General features: G+C 44.0%; 1 protein-coding gene and 1 pseudogene across 1 annotated transcript; both read right to left on the reverse strand.

Annotated features, from left to right (window-relative positions):
* Window positions 1-18,934, reverse strand: CLNS1A (chloride nucleotide-sensitive channel 1A). The gene is made up of 7 exons (XM_004589859.3): window positions 18,736-18,934; window positions 15,367-15,503; window positions 10,595-10,696; window positions 9,888-9,995; window positions 6,355-6,528; window positions 4,456-4,544; window positions 1-733 (listed from the first exon to the last, which is right to left on the reverse strand). Exons 1-6 carry the CDS (start codon window positions 18,858-18,860, stop codon window positions 4,477-4,479), a joined length of 714 nt encoding a protein of 237 aa, XP_004589916.2. The 5' UTR covers window positions 18,861-18,934; the 3' UTR covers window positions 1-733; window positions 4,456-4,476.
* LOC105942096 (large ribosomal subunit protein eL31-like) lies at window positions 12,891-13,687 on the reverse strand (annotated as a pseudogene).
* Window positions 18,935-20,641: the final 1,707 nt, after the last annotated feature.

Raw genomic sequence — 20,641 nt, forward strand, 5'->3', positions numbered from 1 at the left:
ATAGAAAACCTAAATTTATTCATTAAGCTATTATAAAGACAAACAATTATCATTTGAAGGACTTTGAGGTTTTATCCCAGTTTCACTTGTTCTTTCATAGAAAACTAACCTAGAGATTGGGAACAGGACATAACCTAAGAGATTATACCAGAGCAGACCGATGAGACACAATGGAAAGAGCCAAAGCTCATCAGAAACACCTGCAGTAGTGACAGTGCATGTGGCTGGGATGTTCCACAGAGGCCACCTAGTCATGTTCAATTAATCTGGGTCCCATTTCAGTAAGAGACTCTGTGAATTAACAGAGGAGGACTGCATTGGGATCGTCGTCTTTCTTTTTTGGTGATAAAAGTTACCTTTGGGTCCCAAAGAGGCATATCTTAGCTTCAGTCTCTCCCTCTCACCAGGGCTACCTACACCTCCCAGCTCCTGTACATTTTACCATACAGGACGGCTACCTTATAGAGGATACATACAATGAAGGCAGAAATTAGACCTATTCAAAGGGTACCTAGACTTGGAAATTCTGGGGATATGTGACAGGCCTTTAATACCCTCCTGGTTAAGTTAATTCACCTTTGTTAATAAAGGTCAAAGTTTCTTCTGCTGGTAACAACTTGTTGTCTCAAGAAAGAACTGGTTCAAGTGAGTTTTACAGAAGCAAAACGATTTTCATCAACCCCACTGCATATTGGAAGAGGCACCAAGTTCTTTCCTTAGTTATAGGCAGAATCTGAAAAATAAAAGAATTAAAATGTTTACAATTATAACAATAGCTATTACTTGGTAAGTGTCTCATCAAAAAATACCACAGAACTGAGATATAACAATATGAGATGCTGGTGTCCCATCTAGGCACAGGTTTGTGTCCCAGACACTCCACTTCTGATCCAGGTCCCTGTTGGTGACCCAGGAAAGCAATCAACGATGGCACAAGTCCCTGGGTTTGTGGACCCAAGTGGGAGACCCAGAAGAAGCTCTGGCTCCCTGCTTCAACTCACCTCAGCTCTGGCTACGGCAGCCATTTGGGGAGTGAACCAGTGAATGGAAGTTCTTTCTTTCTCTCTTCACAAGAAAAGAAATAAATCTTAATATAATAAAGTATATGCCTTGTGGAAAGGCAACACAGCCAGTGTAAATTAGTTACGATTCCATCATTAATGTGTCTTCCTCCTCACCTCTCCTGATGTACTGAGAAGTACAAGTTCCCTTCACTAGAAATTATTAGCGGTTACATAAACACTCTAATTACTTCCTGGTCATTCTTTTAAGGCACATACAATTTGAAATAATTAAACATGCACAAAGACTGCCTGGAATTCAGGTCAATTATCCACAAGAATAAAGCACATCAATTTTATGAATAAAGTATTTCTCTGCCTCTGAGCTATTATTTACATAAAAAAAATCAGTTCCTTAGAAAAATCTGTAGCAATTTTACAGTTATTTCACCACTACAAAATATCCTAAGAATCCTTGCCAAGGATCACAGTGACATCCCATCTGCATAGAGAAAAACCAAATGGGTTTCTCATAAATACTCTTAACATAGTGGCTGATGTCCTCTTTCAAAAAGAAAGATGTCAAAGCATGAATATTCAAAAATCTTCTGTCCAGTAACTCTTTCAATGTAACAATTGTTATAACAATATATAATTGTTTCTGAAGGGAAAATAAAATCAGCATGCTATGAAGAACCTGATGACAAACGAGAAGAAGAATATTCAGATTGATCCCATGAAGTAAGAGTGAAGTTATTGACATCTAGAATGAGAGCGATCAATGCTGAAGTTAAAAGAGCTGCAGTGATATGAGTAACACTATTTTAGCAGAGCTGATAGTGAGGATTTCACGCTGTCTGGGTCCCAATGACAAAATAAATACAGAAATAAGGAGTATTTGAGGGGAGAAACATGAAACACAGAAGTCCAAGAGGTTATTCTCTGACAGCTCCACTGGAGGACTGAGAAGGAAGCACGGACCTACTATCACAAGCTACTACAAGTGGCAACCTGAAATTCACAAAGACAAAAATTTGGAAACCAAGTGGAACTTTAAAAGGCTGGTTTGCAATATAAAATGAAATAGAGTATAACAATTAAAATTTTTGGCTGGGAAAAAAGATCCCATAGTTCAGAACTAAAATTTATGTCAGAAGAAAACAGGGAATTCTGAAGCAGTTACCCTAATGGAATAATGAACAATCTCAGAATCTAACGCAATAACTGATGGTGCTAGCAGAGCCAAGTCAAAACACATAACTCTTACCATATTTAACCAAATACTTCATTTTTCAAATTATTTTTATTATTTTGCATGACACATTTTTGTAGGTATAGATTCTCCCTTTCCCTTCCTTCCCCCCCTCTCCATTTCCCCCATATTACTACAGTAGCATAGTGCTTCAGCAACAGCTATAAGCCTAATTGTATAAAGCAGAAAGTTTATATGTTTTCTCTGATATAAGGCAACATTCACGAAAATACCAATAGACATATAGGTAAACATGTATATACATATATTCTCAGAGATGGACTGCATAATGCAGTCCAGCATAGCAGGAAGTGAGGACATGTGGCTGTAGGCATCACTACTCCCTAATAAAAGGAGGACATATGTATACTCTAATAAAAAACCTGGGTGGCAACAGCATTTCAAACACTGGAAGTCAGTAATTATTTAAAAAAACAAAACAAAACAAACACTGCACAAGACAGGACACTGAAGTTAAGAAGGGGATAGTATTTTTTCAAGATTTATTTTTGTTGGAAAGGCAGATTTACAGAGAAGGAGACAGAAAGATCTTCCACCTGCTGGTTTACTCCCCAAGTGGCTCCAATGGCTGGAGCTGAGCTGAAGCCAAAGGCCAGGAGCTTCCTCTGTGTTTCCCATGCAGATGCAGAGTCCCAATTTCTCCACTGCTTTCCCAGGCTACAAGCAGGGAGCTGGATGGGAAACAGGGCTGCTGGGATTATAGCTGATGCGCATATGGGATCCCAGCATTTGAAAGTCAAGGATTTAGCCACTGAGCCATTGCACTGGGCCTGGGGATAACTTAACAAAGTGAATACCTTACAGCTTATATAGGAAGGACCACTGGGGCTGGGATTATGGTATAGTCAGGTAAAGTTGCTGCCTATCTTGTCGCTGGTTCAGGCCCTAGCTGCTCCACTTCAGATCCTGCTCCCACTAATGGCCTGGGAAAGCAGCAGAGGATGGTCCAAGCATCTGAGCTCTTGTCTGCATGTCGGAGACCTGGATGAAGCTCTCGGCTTCATCTTGGCTCACCTATGGCTGTTGTCATCGAGTTGTGAAACTCTTTCTGCTCCTCTTTCCCGCTTTATAACTCTGATGTTAAACAAATCTTAAGGACTACCAGGATTAGCAGTCCAGCCATCTATGATAGGAACAAGATACAGGATCTTTCAGCTAATGTATATCTCACAGTAGGTAGCAGGTAAGAACAAACTTGAAGGAAAGTTGAAAAGCAGGCAGGCAATAATATGCAGAGCAAGGCTCCTGGACTGCAGAGTCACTTAGCAATTTAGCCTTGAACACTTAAGTATCCACAACCGCAGTACCACATTAGTCTTTTTTTTTCTTTTTTAAATTGCAAAGTCAGATATACAGAGGAGGAGAGACAGAGAGGAAGACCTTCCATCCGACGATTCACTCCACAAGCAGCTGCAACGGCCAGAGTTGTGCCGATCCAAAGCCAGGAGCCAGGAGCTTCTCCAGGTCTCCCTTTGCGGGTGTAGGGTCTCAAGACTTTAGGTTGTCCTCAACTGCTTCCTAAGGGCACAAGCAGGGAACTGGATGGGAAGCAGGACTGCCTGGATTAGTACCAGCGTCCATCCAGGATCCCGGTGCATGCAAGGCGAGGACTTTGGCTGCTAAGCTACCATGCCGGGCCCACCTCATTAGTATTGAAAGCATAGGAACAACTACAAGATTATGACTAAAGGATTGAATCCATTTTGGAATGACATCTACTTCCTCTCCATCTTGCAAAGCACTGAACTGCAACAAATCACCATTCTGTGTTTTCTAACGTAGGCTCCAAACTTCACAAGTGAGAAGAGCAGAATCAGGAGCCCCCTGCAACAGGATCTCAGGATCTGCTCCCACCTGAGCCTGGAGAGCTCCATTGCTCAATAAATGACTAATATCCACGGCCACACATAAAACCACGCACAGGTAAGCATCTCACTCCTCCTTGTAGCCCCATGCCTACAGCACTGTGTGGCTTCTTATAACTATACAGTGGATAGAACATCATCATATCTGCAGACTTTTACTTCTTAAGGGTCAAAACATTATTTTTAATAATTTGAGGAATGGCTAACAATCCTTTCCAAAACTGCTAATTACATAGAATTCTCTTGAATTATGAAAAGAAAAATTGGTCATTTCAAATGATTCTCCTGTTCAGTGATGAGAAAACAAACTGCTCACCTTACAGCAGCATAAACCATTTCAGTGATCAACATCTGCATCTTCAAACTGCCCAGCCACAGTCGGTGTCGTGTCCACCTCCATTCCATCTGCACAAAAGGAACCACTGCTGAGCAACACTGCACTTCACACAGCCAAGCTCTAGTTTTCACCAGAAGCAAGCAGGTACCCTCTGTTGGCTTGCATTGCTTTTCTTTATTTTTTCAACTAAACATCACGCAACAAAATAGCAAAAAAGATTTAAGCAGATTTCTGCCAAGTAAAAATTTTTAAATTTCGACATTAAATAATTCTAGGTAGTTAATTTCAACAGTTCATGCTTCAGTCTCTGCTAAGAACTTGCTGTCATTTGGCCCAACACAGTAGCCTAGTGGCTAAAGTCCTTGCTTAGTGTGCATCGGGATCCCACATGGGCACCCGCTCATGTCCCAGCTGCCCCACTTCCCTTCCAGTTCCCTGCCTGTGGCCTTGGAAAGCAGTTGAGGATGGTCCAACAACTTGGGACCCTGCACCCTTGTGGGAGACCTGGAAGAGGCTCCAGGCTCCTGACTTTGCACTGGCTCAGCTCCAGCTGTTGAAGATATTGTGGAATGAATCAACTGATGGAAGATTTTTCTGTCTGTCTCTCCTCCTCGCTGTAAATCTGACTTTCCAATAAAAATACATAAATCTTTAAAAAATAAAGTAAGGTACTAGCAAATTGAAAACATTCAAAAAATTAAAGGGCAGAATGTCAGCACTGTGAGGTAGCAGATAAAAGCCACTACTTCTGGCACTCGCATCCCGTATCAGAGTGTCAGTTCAAGTCCTGCTACTCTGCCTCTGAACCAGCTCCCTGCTCATGTGACTGTGCAGGCAGCAGCAGATGAACTGAGTACTGGGACCCACATGGGAGACCCAGCTGGAGTGCTTGGTTCCTAGGTGCACACTGGTTCAGCCTTGGCTTCTGTGGCCATTTCAAGATTACATAGTAGATAGAAGATTATCTCTCTCTCTCTCAAACAAATAAATAGGAAGCACATCCTGCATTAACTAAAAACTCAAAATGAAATAGCAAAGCTGCCACCTGCAACATTCAGCACCCCATATGGGTCCTGGTTTGATTCCAGCTGTTCCACTTTCCATTAGCTCCTTGCTGATGTGCCTGGGAAAACAGCACGAGATGGCCAAAGTGCTCTGGGTCCCTGACGCTCATGTGGGAGACAGGGATGAAGATCTTGGTTGCTGGATTCATCCTGGCCAATCTCTACCATTGTGTTCATCTGAGGAGTGAACCAGTAGATGGAAGAGCTCTCTCTCTCTCTTTACTTGTAACTCTTTCAGATAAATAATTCTTTAAAAAAAAAAAAAAAACAGAAAAGGAGGCTTCTGTGAGCAAGACCTACACTCTCCAGGTCTTTACTCTGCTGGAGTCCCTCTTCCTATCCTGCATCTGAGAAGGAGGGGCTGGTGGGCAAGACACCCCGGAGCAGAGGGGACGCCCCCTGTGCCAGCTACCACAGGCCTAGCGTAGGTGCGGGGCCTCAGCCTCAGGTCCAGAGGGCCTTCATTCTTTGTGGAGCAGACGGAAGCTCCAAAGAGGCAGCTTCACATAAAATCAAGAACAACATTCTAACAAAGCTATCCAATCACAGGACTACAGCCAAAACAGTGAGCTGCGCATCAGCACTCCTGAGCGGGAAGGGAGGGTGCTGTGGCCCTTGTTACGCTCCACAGGGAAGGCTAGCCTGGGCTTGGTGGCTAGATGAGGAAAAGCTCTCCCAGCTGAGGCTTTCTCATTTCATTGCTGAGCCGCTCATGCTCCAGAACCCGGCTCTTGACTGACACCTAGAGGCTTACTTGTAGGAAAGACAGTATTAATGCAAACCTGTAGGTCAGAATGCAAAAAAGGACACTCACCTTCATAATCTCTTATTGAATCTTCTGTCCGAACTCCAGCCATATTATACTGGCTACTCACAGACTGAGAAAGCATTCCTTCTAATCTCTCCAACGTGGCTTGGCCCTCTGCTGTCAAATGTGACAATCCTTCTTCATAGGTATAAAACGTAGGGATATCCCCCTGTCCTTGTTCTGAACACACAAAAAAAACTCATCAGCTACCACATAAGAATCAAAATAATACACTGATACTCAACAACGCATTTGCCAAAGATGTGAGAACAGTGAGCCGAGGCTTCCAGGGAAATACTAATCCTTTCAACATTCACTAGAAAAGAGAATTTTGAGGATAGACATACAGGATGAAAAAGATCCAAGAGTAAGCAGCCATTGCTGAAGAACCACATGTCCAAGGACTACAAGGAAAACACAGTGCTCCTAGAGCCAGGGCATCCTGCGTGACCCCAGGGAGGGAACTGACAGGTGAGTACATATCTGTTTGATGTTAATCGGTATTGAATGCTTTTCCTGATCAAAACACATGTTCCTTTTGTGAAAAAAATAAAAAAAAATAATTTTTTTAATTTCAGAAAGAGAAAATATTTATGCAAGTGGCAAACAATCTTTGAGAAGAATTTCAGCTAGGAAATAGCTACACAAGGAGGATCACGTATAATACCACTGGAGGAAAAAAAAGAACAGTGAGAGAATGAAGATGGCAGAATAGGGTAAGGACACGTTGTAAAAGACCAAGAAACATTAGCCAGTGTGAAGCAGCAAGATCTGCAAGATCAGCACTACCAAAAACCTAGCTACATAGGACACCTGGTGTCTCCCTAATCCCGGGACCTGCTCCAACTGCAAGTGGGAGAAAGGTTGTACAGACAACGGTGCAGCTTCAGCACGGGGTCACAGCAAGTGGAGTGGCGAGACAGGAGCTGGGGCTACAAAGACCATGCTGGAAATCTAACTTAAGAAATCAGACCTAGAACTTGCTGGAGGGAGTTGCACAATTGGCTTCAAACAGAGCCGTGTACCAACTACAGTAAGTAAAATCGAACTGTAGACTTGTGGGTGACACAGCTTAGAATCCTGCCACAAGAAGACACTGCTTCGCAGAAGTACAATGACCAAGAGCAAAAGAAGAGACAAAGGCACAATGAATATTACCAAAGACTCCCCTGCAAAGGAGCAAAAGTCCTTGCCGTCCTCTGAGTTAACTGAGGAAGACATGGAGAAAATGGGGGATAAAGAATACAAAACACTTGTTATAAAGCTTCTTAACAACGAGAAGCATGTAAAGCTGGAGTTTAAGAAATTCAAGGAACATGTTACACTGGAAATGAATCAAATGAAAGCTAATATATTAGAAAGAATACAGTGGAGCAAATTAAAAGTACAATGGAGGACCTGCGCGATAGCATAATGGTTAAGGTCCTCACCTTGAACCCGCCGGGATCCCATATGAGTGCTAGTTCTAATCTCAGCAGCTCCACTTCTCATCCAGCTCCCTGCTTGTAGCCTGGGAAAGCAGTTGAGGACGGCCCAAAGCCTTGGGACCCTGCTGGAGACCCGGAAAGAGTTCCTGGCTCCTAGCTTTGGATCAGCACAGCACTGGCTGTTGTGGCCATTTGGGGAGTGAATCATCAGATGGAAGATCTTCCTCTCTGTCTCTCCTCCTGTCTATACGTCTGCCTTTCCAATGAAATAAATAAATCTTAAAAAAAAAAAAAAAAAGTACAGGGGCACGGCAGCGTCGCCTAGTGGCTAAGGTCCTCACCTTGATCCCATATGGCTGCTGGTTCTAATGCCGGCAGCTCCGCTTCCTCTCTGTCTCTCCTCCTCTCAGTATATCTGACTTTGTAATAAAAAAGTACAATGGAGAGGCTCCACAATAGAAAGAAGGTGGCAGAAGAAAGAATCTCAGAATTGGAAGGTATTTTCTGTCACCAGGGGGAAACAAACAAAAAGCTGCAAGCAGAGATGGGTTAAGCTAAAAAAAGTATTTAAGAATTGAAAGACACTATTAAAAGGCCAAATATAAGAGTTATAGGACTTCTACAAGGTGCAGAAAGAGAAACTGAGATTAAAAGTGTATTCAATGAAATAACAAGAGAAAATTTCCCTAATCTGGAGAAAGAATTGGGAAACAAGATTCAGGAGGGGCACAGAACTCCCAACAGGCTTGAGCAAAAGTGATCTTCACCATGACACATAATAATCAAGCTCTCTCAGGAAAAGAACCTTAAATGTGCACGTGAAAAATATCAACTGACATATAAAGGTATGCCAATTAAATTCACAAGAGACCATTCAATGGAACCTCTACAGGCCAGAAGAGAATGGAGTGACATATTCCAGATTCTAAAAACAAAAAATTGTCAGCCCAGGATGAAATACCCAGCAAAGTTTTCCTTTATCTTTGAAAATGAAATAAAATTCTTCCACAGTAAAGTTAAAAGACTATGCCTCTTCCAAACCTGTCCTACAAATGATACTTAAAGATGTTCTATTGACAGAGAAAACGAATAGCTCCCACCAAAACCAAAGGCAAATGTGAAGAACATCTCAGCAGAATAACAACGGAAGACTAAATCAATGAACAACCCATTGCTAAAATGACAGAACAAAATGACCACCTATTTGTATTAACCCTGAATATAAAGAGCTTAAACTTATCAATCAAACATCATAGGTTAGTAGAATGGATTAAAATAACAAAACCCATATATTTTTTGCCTACAGGGTACATATCTCACCAACAAAAATCAGCAAAAACTATATCTCCTGGATTTTGATTTTTTTTGTTAGTTTCATCTCTTTAATACTCTCTCCAATTAAATTCTTCACTGACTCATAGATCATACCGAAGCATCATTTTCTTCATGGTTCTTGATTTTCTTACTTATTTCTTCAGCAATACATTAGTCATTCAGTAGCATGCTATTTAACTTCCTGGTGTTGTTAATTTCTTTTTCTTCCTGTTATTTTGTTTTGTGGCTTTTCATTTAAGGGGATGTATAGTAACTGTGTAATAGAGACTATCATATCCAGATGTGAGGATACAATGCAGTATGCATCTCTACTTCCAGACAAAGATGGACGTCCAATGAAATTATTTACTAGAGGATGCAAACACTAGCATGCTGGATTCTCTGCCATTGTCCATGCCCGTAATGATGGACACACGACTGCTTGTGCAGAATTATACTACAGTAATAATAATACAGGGGAACTCAGTGAAGGGGGAGGGAAATGGAGTAAGGATTTTGGGAAACCCCAGGGCCTATGAACTGTACCATAAAATGATAGTAATAAAAAAAAGAACAGCATAAAGCTCAAAAGTTGCAAGACTCTGTCAAGCTAATTACATTCTAACTCGGAAAGGAATTACTCTTAAATGGAGTGTGGCTCCAGAAAAATGAAATAACTTTGGCAGTGAATTTCTGAGGTATGTACCAAATATAAAAAAACTATAATCCCCTGCCCACATAAATGCCCAAGGTGAAACACTAAAGCAGACAAATACTTTTAAAAGCTGTGTCACTCACCATGTGCTTCCACATCATATTCCTCTCCATCATAATCATCCGAATCTTCATCCTCAGGATCTGGATGCAAGGCCTGACATTCACACATGGCAGCGAACATGGCTTCCACTGCACAAGAACATACAATGTAACTAGTATCTTTGAACACTCAATTTCAAGAAAGAAAACCACAAGTGGCAAGAAATGTAGTGGGTACACAAGAAGTAAATAGGATAACATTTACAAAACCTGCCAGAAGCCAATTAGGACTAATTCTGAAAGTGTCGAGGCAATGGGCAAATCACAAAAACCAACATCCATTCTGAGATATTACTAAGATCTACCTCTTCATGCCTGGTTGGATTTTCTGAAAAGGAGACACTGTCCTTGTCAGACTGCTGCTACCAGAGAGATGTCCCTCTCAAATGATACGTTCTTACTGGCTATCATGACATCTTCCACTTTGAAACTGTTCATGACTCCTTTGCCATTCAGCCATCAGAGGAGATGAACCGCCAAAAGCATCAATCAATAAAACAAACCAATTAAAAAAATAAAATCCCATTCACAAAATACAGTAACATGGTAACTACAATATGCAAACAGGTGCCTGGTCCTCAGTTACGAGTGCTAAAAACAGAAAGCAACAAGACTGAAAGGATATAGGAAAAGATGCGTGTGCGTAAGAAAGAGAGGACAGAGTAGGGGAGGACACACAGAACACTCACATGCTGATTTATCACTAGGTACAAATCTAAACTCAGAAATAGGATCAGCATCGTCATCATCACTGTCTTCCTCTTCTTCACCAGCAAGTTCTTTTGATTCTTCTGAAAAAAAAAATTAACATACTTTTTAATATGCCATGCATTTGACTTACAAAAATAAGCTAGTACCTATGAAACTGTGTCACATAATGCAACGTAATTAATAATAATAATAAAAAAGGTAGAAGGCCTGGCGCCGTGACCTAGTGGCTAAAGTCCTCACTTTGAACGCACCGGGATCCCATATGGTCGCTGGTTCTAATGCCGGCAGCCCTGCTTCTCATCCAGCTCCTGGCTCGGGGCCTGGGAAAGCAGTTCAGGATACTCCAAGGCCTTGGGACCCTGCACCCACGTGGGAGACCTGGAGGAAGTTCCTGGCTCCTGGCTTCAGATCGGCGTAGCAACAGCCGTTGAGGTTACTTAGGGAGTGAATCTTTGGACAGAAGATCCGGACGGAAGATCTTTCTTTCTGTCTCTCCTCTCTGTATATCTGACTTCGCAATAAAAATAAATAAATCTTTAAAAAAAATAAGCTAGAATAATTTCCTAGAAGATTTTTAGTGACAAATTCAAGCGCTGCCATTTGATTTTGAGTTTCAACTGTAGTTCCTTTAGCCCTCTGCAAGGCTCTGTACAGTCTAGGGCCCCTCACTGGTTGTGGGGGCCCAGGGCCCTCTGCGGGGCTGGAATGTGGGTGAGAAAACAAGGGCTCCCAAACATGGTTCCTGTGTCTAACCTTTCACCTCAGTAGCAGCTACTAAATCACTAATGTGACTCATCACCATTTTACAGGTGAATTTTTGAAAAAATTAAAGACCATATAAGTTGACTGACCCAAAAGACAAATTACCCAAATCTCTAGAGGACAGAGAACACAAACACCTGATAAAACAAGCACAGGCTGGTGCAAGGGAAAACCACCGCAGCCACCTTGGAGATGGACATTCCCTACTGCCTGGTCCTGCCACCTCCACACAGCCTGTACCCAAGGAACTCCTACACAGTATCTGTTGAAGTATTATACACACCAACAAAAACATTTAAACCAACATAAATGAATAAAAAGGCCAGTTGAAGAATGTGTATACTATACACATTAAAACTTTAAACACAAAAGAAAACCATTATATGGTGTTTAAGGCCAAATAAAAATAGACATCCAGCAAAAATGCAGACAAGGACAACCCATCACCTTGAGAAAGCTACTAAACTCTACGAAGTAGTGAATGAAATGGGGAGCAATAAAGAAAAGATTTCAGTGGCCAGCGCTACAGGTAAACACTGAGGCCTTTGAGTTCAGGATGCTCCATTTCCAACCCAGCGCTCTGATAAGGGCCTGGGAAAAAGCAGAGAAAGATGGCCCAAGTGTTTGGGTCCCTGCTCCCATGTGGGAAAGCCAGAGGAAGCTCCTGGCTGCTGCCTGGCCTATCCCTGGCCTAGGCAGCCATGTGGGAGGCAAAGCAACAGACAAGAGCTCTCTCCCTCCCTTTTCCCTCTCTAAACAGCAAAGGGAATAGTTCCTACCCCCTGGTTACTCTTTCCAGAAATAACCCTTATTTCTTTTTATATGCTCAATTAAGGCACTAAACAGAAACATAAAACAGCATTTTTAGAAAAGATTTATCTTTGGACCTGGTGCAATGGCGTAGTGGTTTAAGTCCTCGCCTTGCAGGATCCCATATGGGTGCTGGTTCTAATCCCAGCAGCTCCACTTCCCATCCAGCTCCCTGCTTGTGGCCTGGGAAAGCAGTTGAGGACGGCCCAAAGCCTTGGGACCCTGCACCCGTGTGGGAGAACTGGAAGAGGAGGCTCCTGACTCCTGGCTTTGCATTGGCTCAGCTCCAGCCGTTACAGTCACTTGCGAAGTGAACCATTGGACGGAAGATCTTCCTCTCTGTATATCTGCCTTTCCAATAAAATATAAATCTTTATAAAAAAAGGAGAAACAGAGAGAAACCTCTTCCATATGCTGGTTCATTTCTCAAAGGGCTGCAATGGCCGGAGCTGATCCAATCCGAAGCCAGGAGACGGGAGCTTTTTCTGGGTCTCCCATGTGAGAGTAGAGTCCCAAGGCTCTGGGCGATCCTCGACTGCCTTCCCAGGCCACAAGCAGGGAGCTGGATGGGAAGCAGAGCAGCCTGGACACAAACCAGCGCCCATATGGGATCCTGGTGCGTGCAAAGCAAGGATTTAGCCACAGCCTTAGCCACAGCCTTGGGTCCTAATCACATCCATTTCAAGCAAATAATCAGGTAGAGTATAAATTTAAAATAAGCACCCCAAATCACTTTGAATTGTTATTTCCTATTTTGGTAATTTTGATATCTGTATTGTCAACAAACTCCCCAGATATTTCTTTTTTTTTTTTTTTCCCCACTCTTACAGCTTAGTTCTCAGTGACATTTACTGGATTTTGAAAGCAGTGACAGGTACATAGGTAATCAAAGTGTAGAGCTTGTTAGGCAAATCTTCATCCTCATTATGTTTTCTGGATGTGGTATGGGATGTTCCTTATTCCCTTGGCCTAGATGGCTTTATTCAGTCTGATATCATTGCACACGTTAGGAGTCCCCATCCTTTATGAGAAAATTCCGGATCTCTGAGTGCCAAGGAGCCTGCTTCTTAAAGCCCACTCCATGGATGCATCTGTGAATGGTGATGGTGTATGCCCATGTTACCACCTCACTGATGTAGGGCAGCCTTTCTTCTTCTCACTGCCCTCCTTTGTGGGAACCATCCTGCAGGGCCCGAGCTAGAGAGGAAAAAGCTCTCCCGATATGTCTAACATGCCATCTGGTTTCAGAACCAGATACTAGGGACCAGTGCTGTGGTGCAGCACACTAAGCTTCCACTTATAACATCAACACCCTATATGATCGTTACTTGGAGTCCCGGTGGCTCCACTTCTACTCCAGCTCCCTGCTAATGGCCTGAGACAGCAGTGGAAGACGGCTCAATTCCTTTCCTCCCTGAGCCCACAAGCGAAACCTCCAAGAAGCTCCTGGCTCTGGGTTGACATAATTCCAGCTGTTACCACCATGTTGGGAGTGAATCAATGGATATTTCTTCCTCTCTTGTCTCTCTTTCTGTGTAACTCTTTCAAATAAAATAAATAAATCTTTAAAAAAAAAAAGGACCAGATACTTGCATAAACCCCTAAGTTTTTGTATGCAAAGTAAGTGAGAAAGATGAAAATGACCTGCTTGACATGAGCGGCGGTTTCCTTATTCAGTGCTTCTCCGCCCTCTGGTCTACCTGATAAGCATGTTTGCCCAATAACAAATGTTGGACACTATTATTTAGGGATATCTCACATGGAACAGACTTTACATTTCCAGGAAGGAATAAATGCTTTAAGCTAAACATGATGTGTTATAAGCTATGAAATCACAGATGCATTTACCAAATGGAGAGGGAACTTCATGACTAATTCCTCATTAGGAAGTCTTAGTACATCCACACAGGGTCAGTCTGTTTCAAAAGCTTTTTCAAATTTCACTAATTTTTATTTTATCTATCTGTGAACTCTTCTAAATAGCAAGAGCTTGAAATCTTGTAACAAAAATATTTTCTAGTAGCTGTGTTAAGTCATTACCACTTAATGAGGCAGGGCTTGCCAGTCCCAAAAATTAGTAAAAAAAATTAGTGTCACATCTGAATACAAATGATCATATTAGGTCTGGAACCATTATTAAAATTCTCTTCTGAAGGCACAACAGCTGAATAAGCAGATACCTGTGATTACTTCTTTTACATGATTTCAAATAAAAGCAAATGATTATTTTAAAAACAAACAGCCATTAGATTTTCATGAATCTTTATTAGATATGTTCAACAGCAATACTTGGGAATTTCTTGAGAAATCCTTGCACCACTGACACTTGTACTGGACAACTATCTGTCGGGGGAAAGTCGTCCTGGACATTACAGGACATGCAGGATGTTAAAAAGCATCACTAGCATCTTCCTCCTAGACGCGAGTAGCATACTGACCCACTCGAGTCAAAAGGAGATTTATGGAGATAGAAGAGTGAGTAGGATCACATGATCCTCTCCCCGCCACACACACCCCATTCTGAGAGCCATCACTGTAGCAAGACAATTCTATCCTAAATTCGTGGAAGCACAAAAGCACACTGCTTCAAGACTCTAAAAGTGCCACTGCAAAAAGAAAGGGAAAACAAAGAAACAAACATTAGGGCCCAGCACCGTGGCCTAGTAGCTAAAGTGCTTGCCTTGAATACATCGGGATCCCATATGGCCGGTGACCCTGCTTCCCGTCCAGCTCCCTGCTTGTGGCCTGGGAAAGCAGTCGAGGACGGCCCAAAGCCTTGGGACCCTGCACCCATATGGGAGCAGCTCTAGCTGTGTAGCCACTTGGGGTGTGAATCATCTGAAAGAAGATCTTTCTCTCTCTCTCTCCTCCTTGTCTGTGTATCTGACTTTCCAATAAAAATAAATAAATCTTTAAAAAAAAAACCCAAACATTAAAACCCAAAGGAAAAAGTAGAAAATACATATCCACAGTAACAGAAGGACTGTGTGTGCAAAAATATGGAAAAAAATATGATCATAAGACTTTCAAGGCCAAATTGCTATACTGACCAAAATTTTGCTTCATCAATTGCTATCCAAAGTAGGTAAACAATTTCAGTATTACATTGTCAGAACTTGCTTTTTAAAATACACTCTGCTACCAAATAAAGCAATACGTTAACTTATAAAATACCTACCTTCAAATTTGGCATTTACCATGACATACAAATGCTCCTGGGGATAGGCATTCGGGTCCCTGGACACCGCATGTAAACTAATGCTGGGGTATTCCAGTGAGAATCCTAACCCAGAACCGTCTAACCAAGACAAGCGGCTGGAAAACATGTAAGAGTAAATTAGTTTCAGATATTAAAGCTCAATTTAATACCTCAAAGTTTATTCAGGCTCAGCATGGCAATTCTTGTTAATATCAATAATTCAAACTTACTGTTTAGCAATATCCCTAAAATAAGAAATTCAAGAGCTGGAATAAAATTTTAAGTCTTATTCTGGGGGCCAGCATTGTGGCATAGGCAGTAAAACTAATGCCTATAATGCTACATTTCATTTATTCTATCGGTTCCACTTCCATTCCAGCTTCCTGCCAATGGCCTGGGAAATGCAGCAGAGGGTGGCCCAAATGTCTGCGTCCCTGCTACCCATGTGGCAGACCCCTGAAGGAAGGTCTTGGCTTCAGACTGGCCATTGCTGCCATCTGGGAACTGAATCAGCAGATAGAAAATCTCTGTCTCGCGCTCACTCTCTGTAACTCCAATTTTCACATTAATATATGAATAGAATATGAATATATGAATAGAATATGAATATATGAATATATAGAATAGTGTTTTGTATATATATATATATATATATACAAAACACTATTCTGGGCCTAGCATGATGGCTCAATGACTAAATCCTCACTTCGAAGACCCAGAATCCCATTTGGGTGCCAGTTCGTGTCCCAGCTGCTCAATTTTCTATCCAGCTCCCAGTTTATGGTCTGGGAAGACAGCAGAGGATGGCCCAAAGCTATGGAATCCTGTACTTGCATGGCAGACCCAGAATTAGCTCCTGGCTCTTCGTTAGTTCAGTTGTGGCCATTGAGGCCACTTAGGGAGTGAACCAGTAGATGGAAGATCCTCTATCCTTCTCTCTGTAAATTTGATCTACCTTTCCAAAAAAAAAGGGGGGGCCCGGCATAGTAGCCTAGCACCTCCAGACCTCACCTCGCACAAGCTGAGTGCTAGTTTGTATCCTGGTGGCCCTGCTTCCCATCCAGCTCCCTGCTTGGGTCCTGGGAAAGCAGTTCAGGACAGCCCAAAGCCTTGGGACCCTGCACCCACGTGGGAGACCCAGAAGAGGCTCCAGGCTCCTGATTTTGTATGAGCTCAGCTCCGGCCACTGCAGTCACTTGGGGAGTGAATCATCAGACAGAAGATCTTCCTTTCTGTCTCTCCTCCTCTCTCTATATAGGACTTTCCAATAAAAATAAATAAACAAAACAAAACAAAAAGACAAAATGGGGGGAAGATGTTATAAGCTGCCATTTAGGATGCCTGCACCCCATATCAGACTGCCTGGTTGGAGCCCAACTACTCCCAATTCTGAGACAGCTTCCTGCTAACCCACACACTGGAGGCAACAATGGATGGGTTCCTGCAATGTACCAGGGGACATCTGGATGGGGTCCCAGTGCTTGACTTGAGCCTGTACCAGCCTCATCTATTGCAGGCAACTGGAGGTTAACCAGGCTGAAGCTCACCCTTTCTTGCTCTTGAGTGTCAAAAATAATTTCAAATACACACAGTCACAAAACTTTAATGATTCAGTTGGGAGATGGAAACACTGGAATCTAAACATATAATTGGGGTATACCAAATTACAGACCTGATTTTAAAAGGCACGTAGTAATTGCTCTGTAGTTTCTTACTAAGCACACAGTGCTTGCTTTGGTAGCACACTTCCGACTATAAGAACACAGATGCTGCCTCCACATGGCAGTTTCTATACATCACTCATACATAATCCTTTCTCTTTAAGATTTACTCATTTATTGAAAGAGTGACAGAAAGAGAGGTCCTTATCCCCTTATGTTCATTACCAAATGCTCACAGTAGACACGCTGGGCCAGGCCCAGTACAGTTGTCTAGAATTCAATCTAATTCACTCCTTGTGGGTGGCACACATCTAGGTGGGCAGCCCTTAGCTCTGCCTCCCAAGGTGGACATTAACAGAAAGCTAGACTCAGAAGTGTAGCAAGGATTCCAATAGGAGATGTGGGCGGCCCCAATCATCTTCAACACTGTGCCAAACACTGGCCCTCTCCTAATTAGAGCAGCTCCCTCCAGCTGCACCCCACTCTCAGAGAGCCAATTGTTAATATTATTTACTATGCTCTTCAGGAACCCTGCCCACCTTATGAAACAATCCATCCTGTCTTGCAAAAATATGGAGCGGACAGGACCAAGGATGTATGGTTAACATCCTTGGTGGTCACAGATATTTAATGTGTGACAACGCTGTGCTTCTAAAATAATGCTTATTTACTCATCTGCTTAAGGAAAGAGTTTAATGTGGCAAATGTCATTACCAAACATTTAACCATGTGGGCATTTTTAACACTTGCAACTACTTTCCAAAATGTGAAACTCTCCCCTTAGTGTGAAATTATACAAAGATGCGCCAATATGGAGAGATGCCATGAAGAAACCGACTGTACTGGCCTGTGCTCCATCTCCTGCCACTCACAGTGCTCTGCCCAAGACCATCAGACTTCCTGATGCAAATTCAACAGATGTGTGCCAGATTTAAGTCCCATCTTCCACGACCCAGCTCTTACTGCAGGTGCTTCCCTCCCACTGCATCCTTGGCCCAGTCCTCTATCTTCAACAGCATTCTCCCCCCCCCAAACCACACACTCCTCAATCCAATTACTCCATCACTACTCAAACCCAGCTCAACAGCTGCTCTTCAGCCCAGTTTGGATCCCATATGGGCGCCGGTCCGTGTCCGGCAGCTCCACTTCCCATGCAGCAACCTGCTGGCGGCCTGGAAAAGCAGCTGAGGACGACCCATGGCCTTGGGACCCTGCACCCAGAAGAGGCTCTGGGCTTCGGATCAGCCATTCGGAGTGAACCAGCAGAAGGAAGATGTCTCTCTCTCATATACAAGGAAAGTCCCGGAGGTTTAAAGATCAGGAACGATTCCCTCTGTTGCTGTGCATTTGAAGATGAAGAGGACCACGTGTCCAGGCCTGGGGCCCCTCCGTTCTGCACCCCGCAACATTTAAGACCCGTGCCTGTGTCCACATACACAAAGCTCCAGGTCGGCTCGACACCTGGACCCCAAACGGAAAGAAGAAGGAACAAGCCCCTCTGTCCACCCACAGCTGCACAAGAAACTCGGTATTCCTGAGCCCAGTTCTCAAAACCCGGCACGGGCCTGGACGCGGGGCACCACCTCCCGCAGCGGCTCGACGCCCGCGGTCATGCAAGCGGCGGGCCCGGTGCCGAGCGGGGATCGCGGCCGCTGCACCGCGCCGGCCTCCCCCGGCCCCCAGCTACCTCTCGGCGACGTAGAGCGTGCCGGTGCCCAGGCCCTTCCCGTTCAGCACGGCCTCGGTGTCCGGCTGCTGGTGCCGCAGGCCCTCGGCGGGCCCCGGGGGCAGGAAGCTCCGCAGAAAGCTCATGGCAGCGGGCAGACGGCCACGGGCGAGATGAGAGCCGCGGCCCAGCGATGGCCCCACGCGCCGGCCCGCCCCGGAAGCAGACGAGGACACCCCGGAAGCACAACTTAGCTTCCACGGCCAATGGAGGGCGAGCGACCATCGACGCGGGACGCTCTAGGACACACTGTTGGAGGTCTACGCTTTGTGGCGCCATCCGTTCCTCGCCGTTTCCTTCTCAGCTTCGGAAGAACCGAGGTTTCTCCGGGGACGTCGGGGCCACAGAAGGAGCAAGAGGAATATATATGAGTTGCGTCTGCACAGAAGAAACGGGCCTGGGAAGACCTGGGAAGTGGAGACCACAGGTCTCCCAGCTCAGCTCCTTACCGTGCCTCTCGCCCTATTCACTCGTCAGGTGTGTACAGCCGTGCATTGGACGCTGGTGTGGTCCAGATGCCAGCCAGGTGCGCGAGCCACGTGTCCCCGAATTGACACAGGGTGCAGAGCTGTCCAGGCAGTGAGGGAAAAAGGATTTATCCTGCAGCTGTGGATGTTCAGGATACAGCTTTGATGAATACACACACACACCCAACTATATATAGGATATCACCCCAGTTTCCTCGCTCTCCTTTCCAGCAACACTTCCTTCCAAACTGGTCATCTTTATACCATGAATGCCTAATCTAGAACTCTATGTAGGGAGAGTTACACAGTACACATGCGTTTGTGCATGTCTTCCTTCACTTAGCATATTTTTGAGGCTCACCCATGTTACGGCTCAATTTAGCGGTAGTGAATAAATCACAATTCCATTATCCATTCTGGTGTTCCACAGAGAGGAAGATCTTCCGTCCAATGATTCACTCCCCAATTGACCAAAACCTCTGGTGCTACACCAATCCGAAGCCAGGAGCCATTAACTTCCTCCAGGTCTCCCACACAGGTGCAGGGTCCCAAGGGTTTGGGCCGTCCTCGACTGCTTTCCCAGGCCACAAGCAGGGAGCTGGATGGGAAGCGGGGCTGCTGGGTTTAGAAGTGGCACCCATATGGGATCCTGGCGAGTTCATGGCCAGGAATTTAGCCGCTAGGCTACCGCACTGGGCTCTCTGAGCTGGTTTTTTTGTTTTGTTTTTACCATTCCACAGTTCTGTTAAATAAATATTAATTAATTCTAGTTGCTCCCCATGCTTATTAGCATTTGGTGATTTTCATTTCATTTAAACCATTCAGACGTGTTTGCAAAGAAGAAAATTCAGTAACTCACTGAATTTTAATTAACTATAGTTATGGTTTTTTACTTACAAGATTTATTCATTTTTATTGCAAAGTCAGATTCATAGAGAGAGAGATCTTCTATCTGCTGGTCTACTCTTCAAATAGCCACAACTGCCACAACGGAGCGGAGCAGATCTGAAGCCAGAAGTTTGTTCCAGGTCTCTCATGCAGGTGCATGATGGCTACCCAGGGCGCTGGAGGCAAGGGGCTGGGTCCACTCCGGACCCAGCCTGTCTCACAGGCTTCAACCTGGAACAGGAAGGGCCACAGAAGCCAGTTATGTCACCGGCCTGGCAGGATTCCTGCCAACCAAAGACACAGCTGAGTGACATTCCTTACCTAATTAGGGCATAGACAGCCCCTTTGCCAGCCCACATCTCTAGGGGAGTATAAAACTCCTCAATATGTATCTCAGCCTCCCTTTTCGCTTCCTCCTTCTTCCCTCTGCTCTGCACGAAGGGTGCCTAGGAGCAGATTTTCTAGTAAAGCTTCTGTTACAACGATGGACAAATTGCTGATATTATTCCACC

This window comes from Ochotona princeps, chromosome 4 (genome assembly GCF_030435755.1).
Source record: "Ochotona princeps isolate mOchPri1 chromosome 4, mOchPri1.hap1, whole genome shotgun sequence".
Classification (NCBI taxonomy): Eukaryota; Metazoa; Chordata; class Mammalia; order Lagomorpha; family Ochotonidae; genus Ochotona; species Ochotona princeps.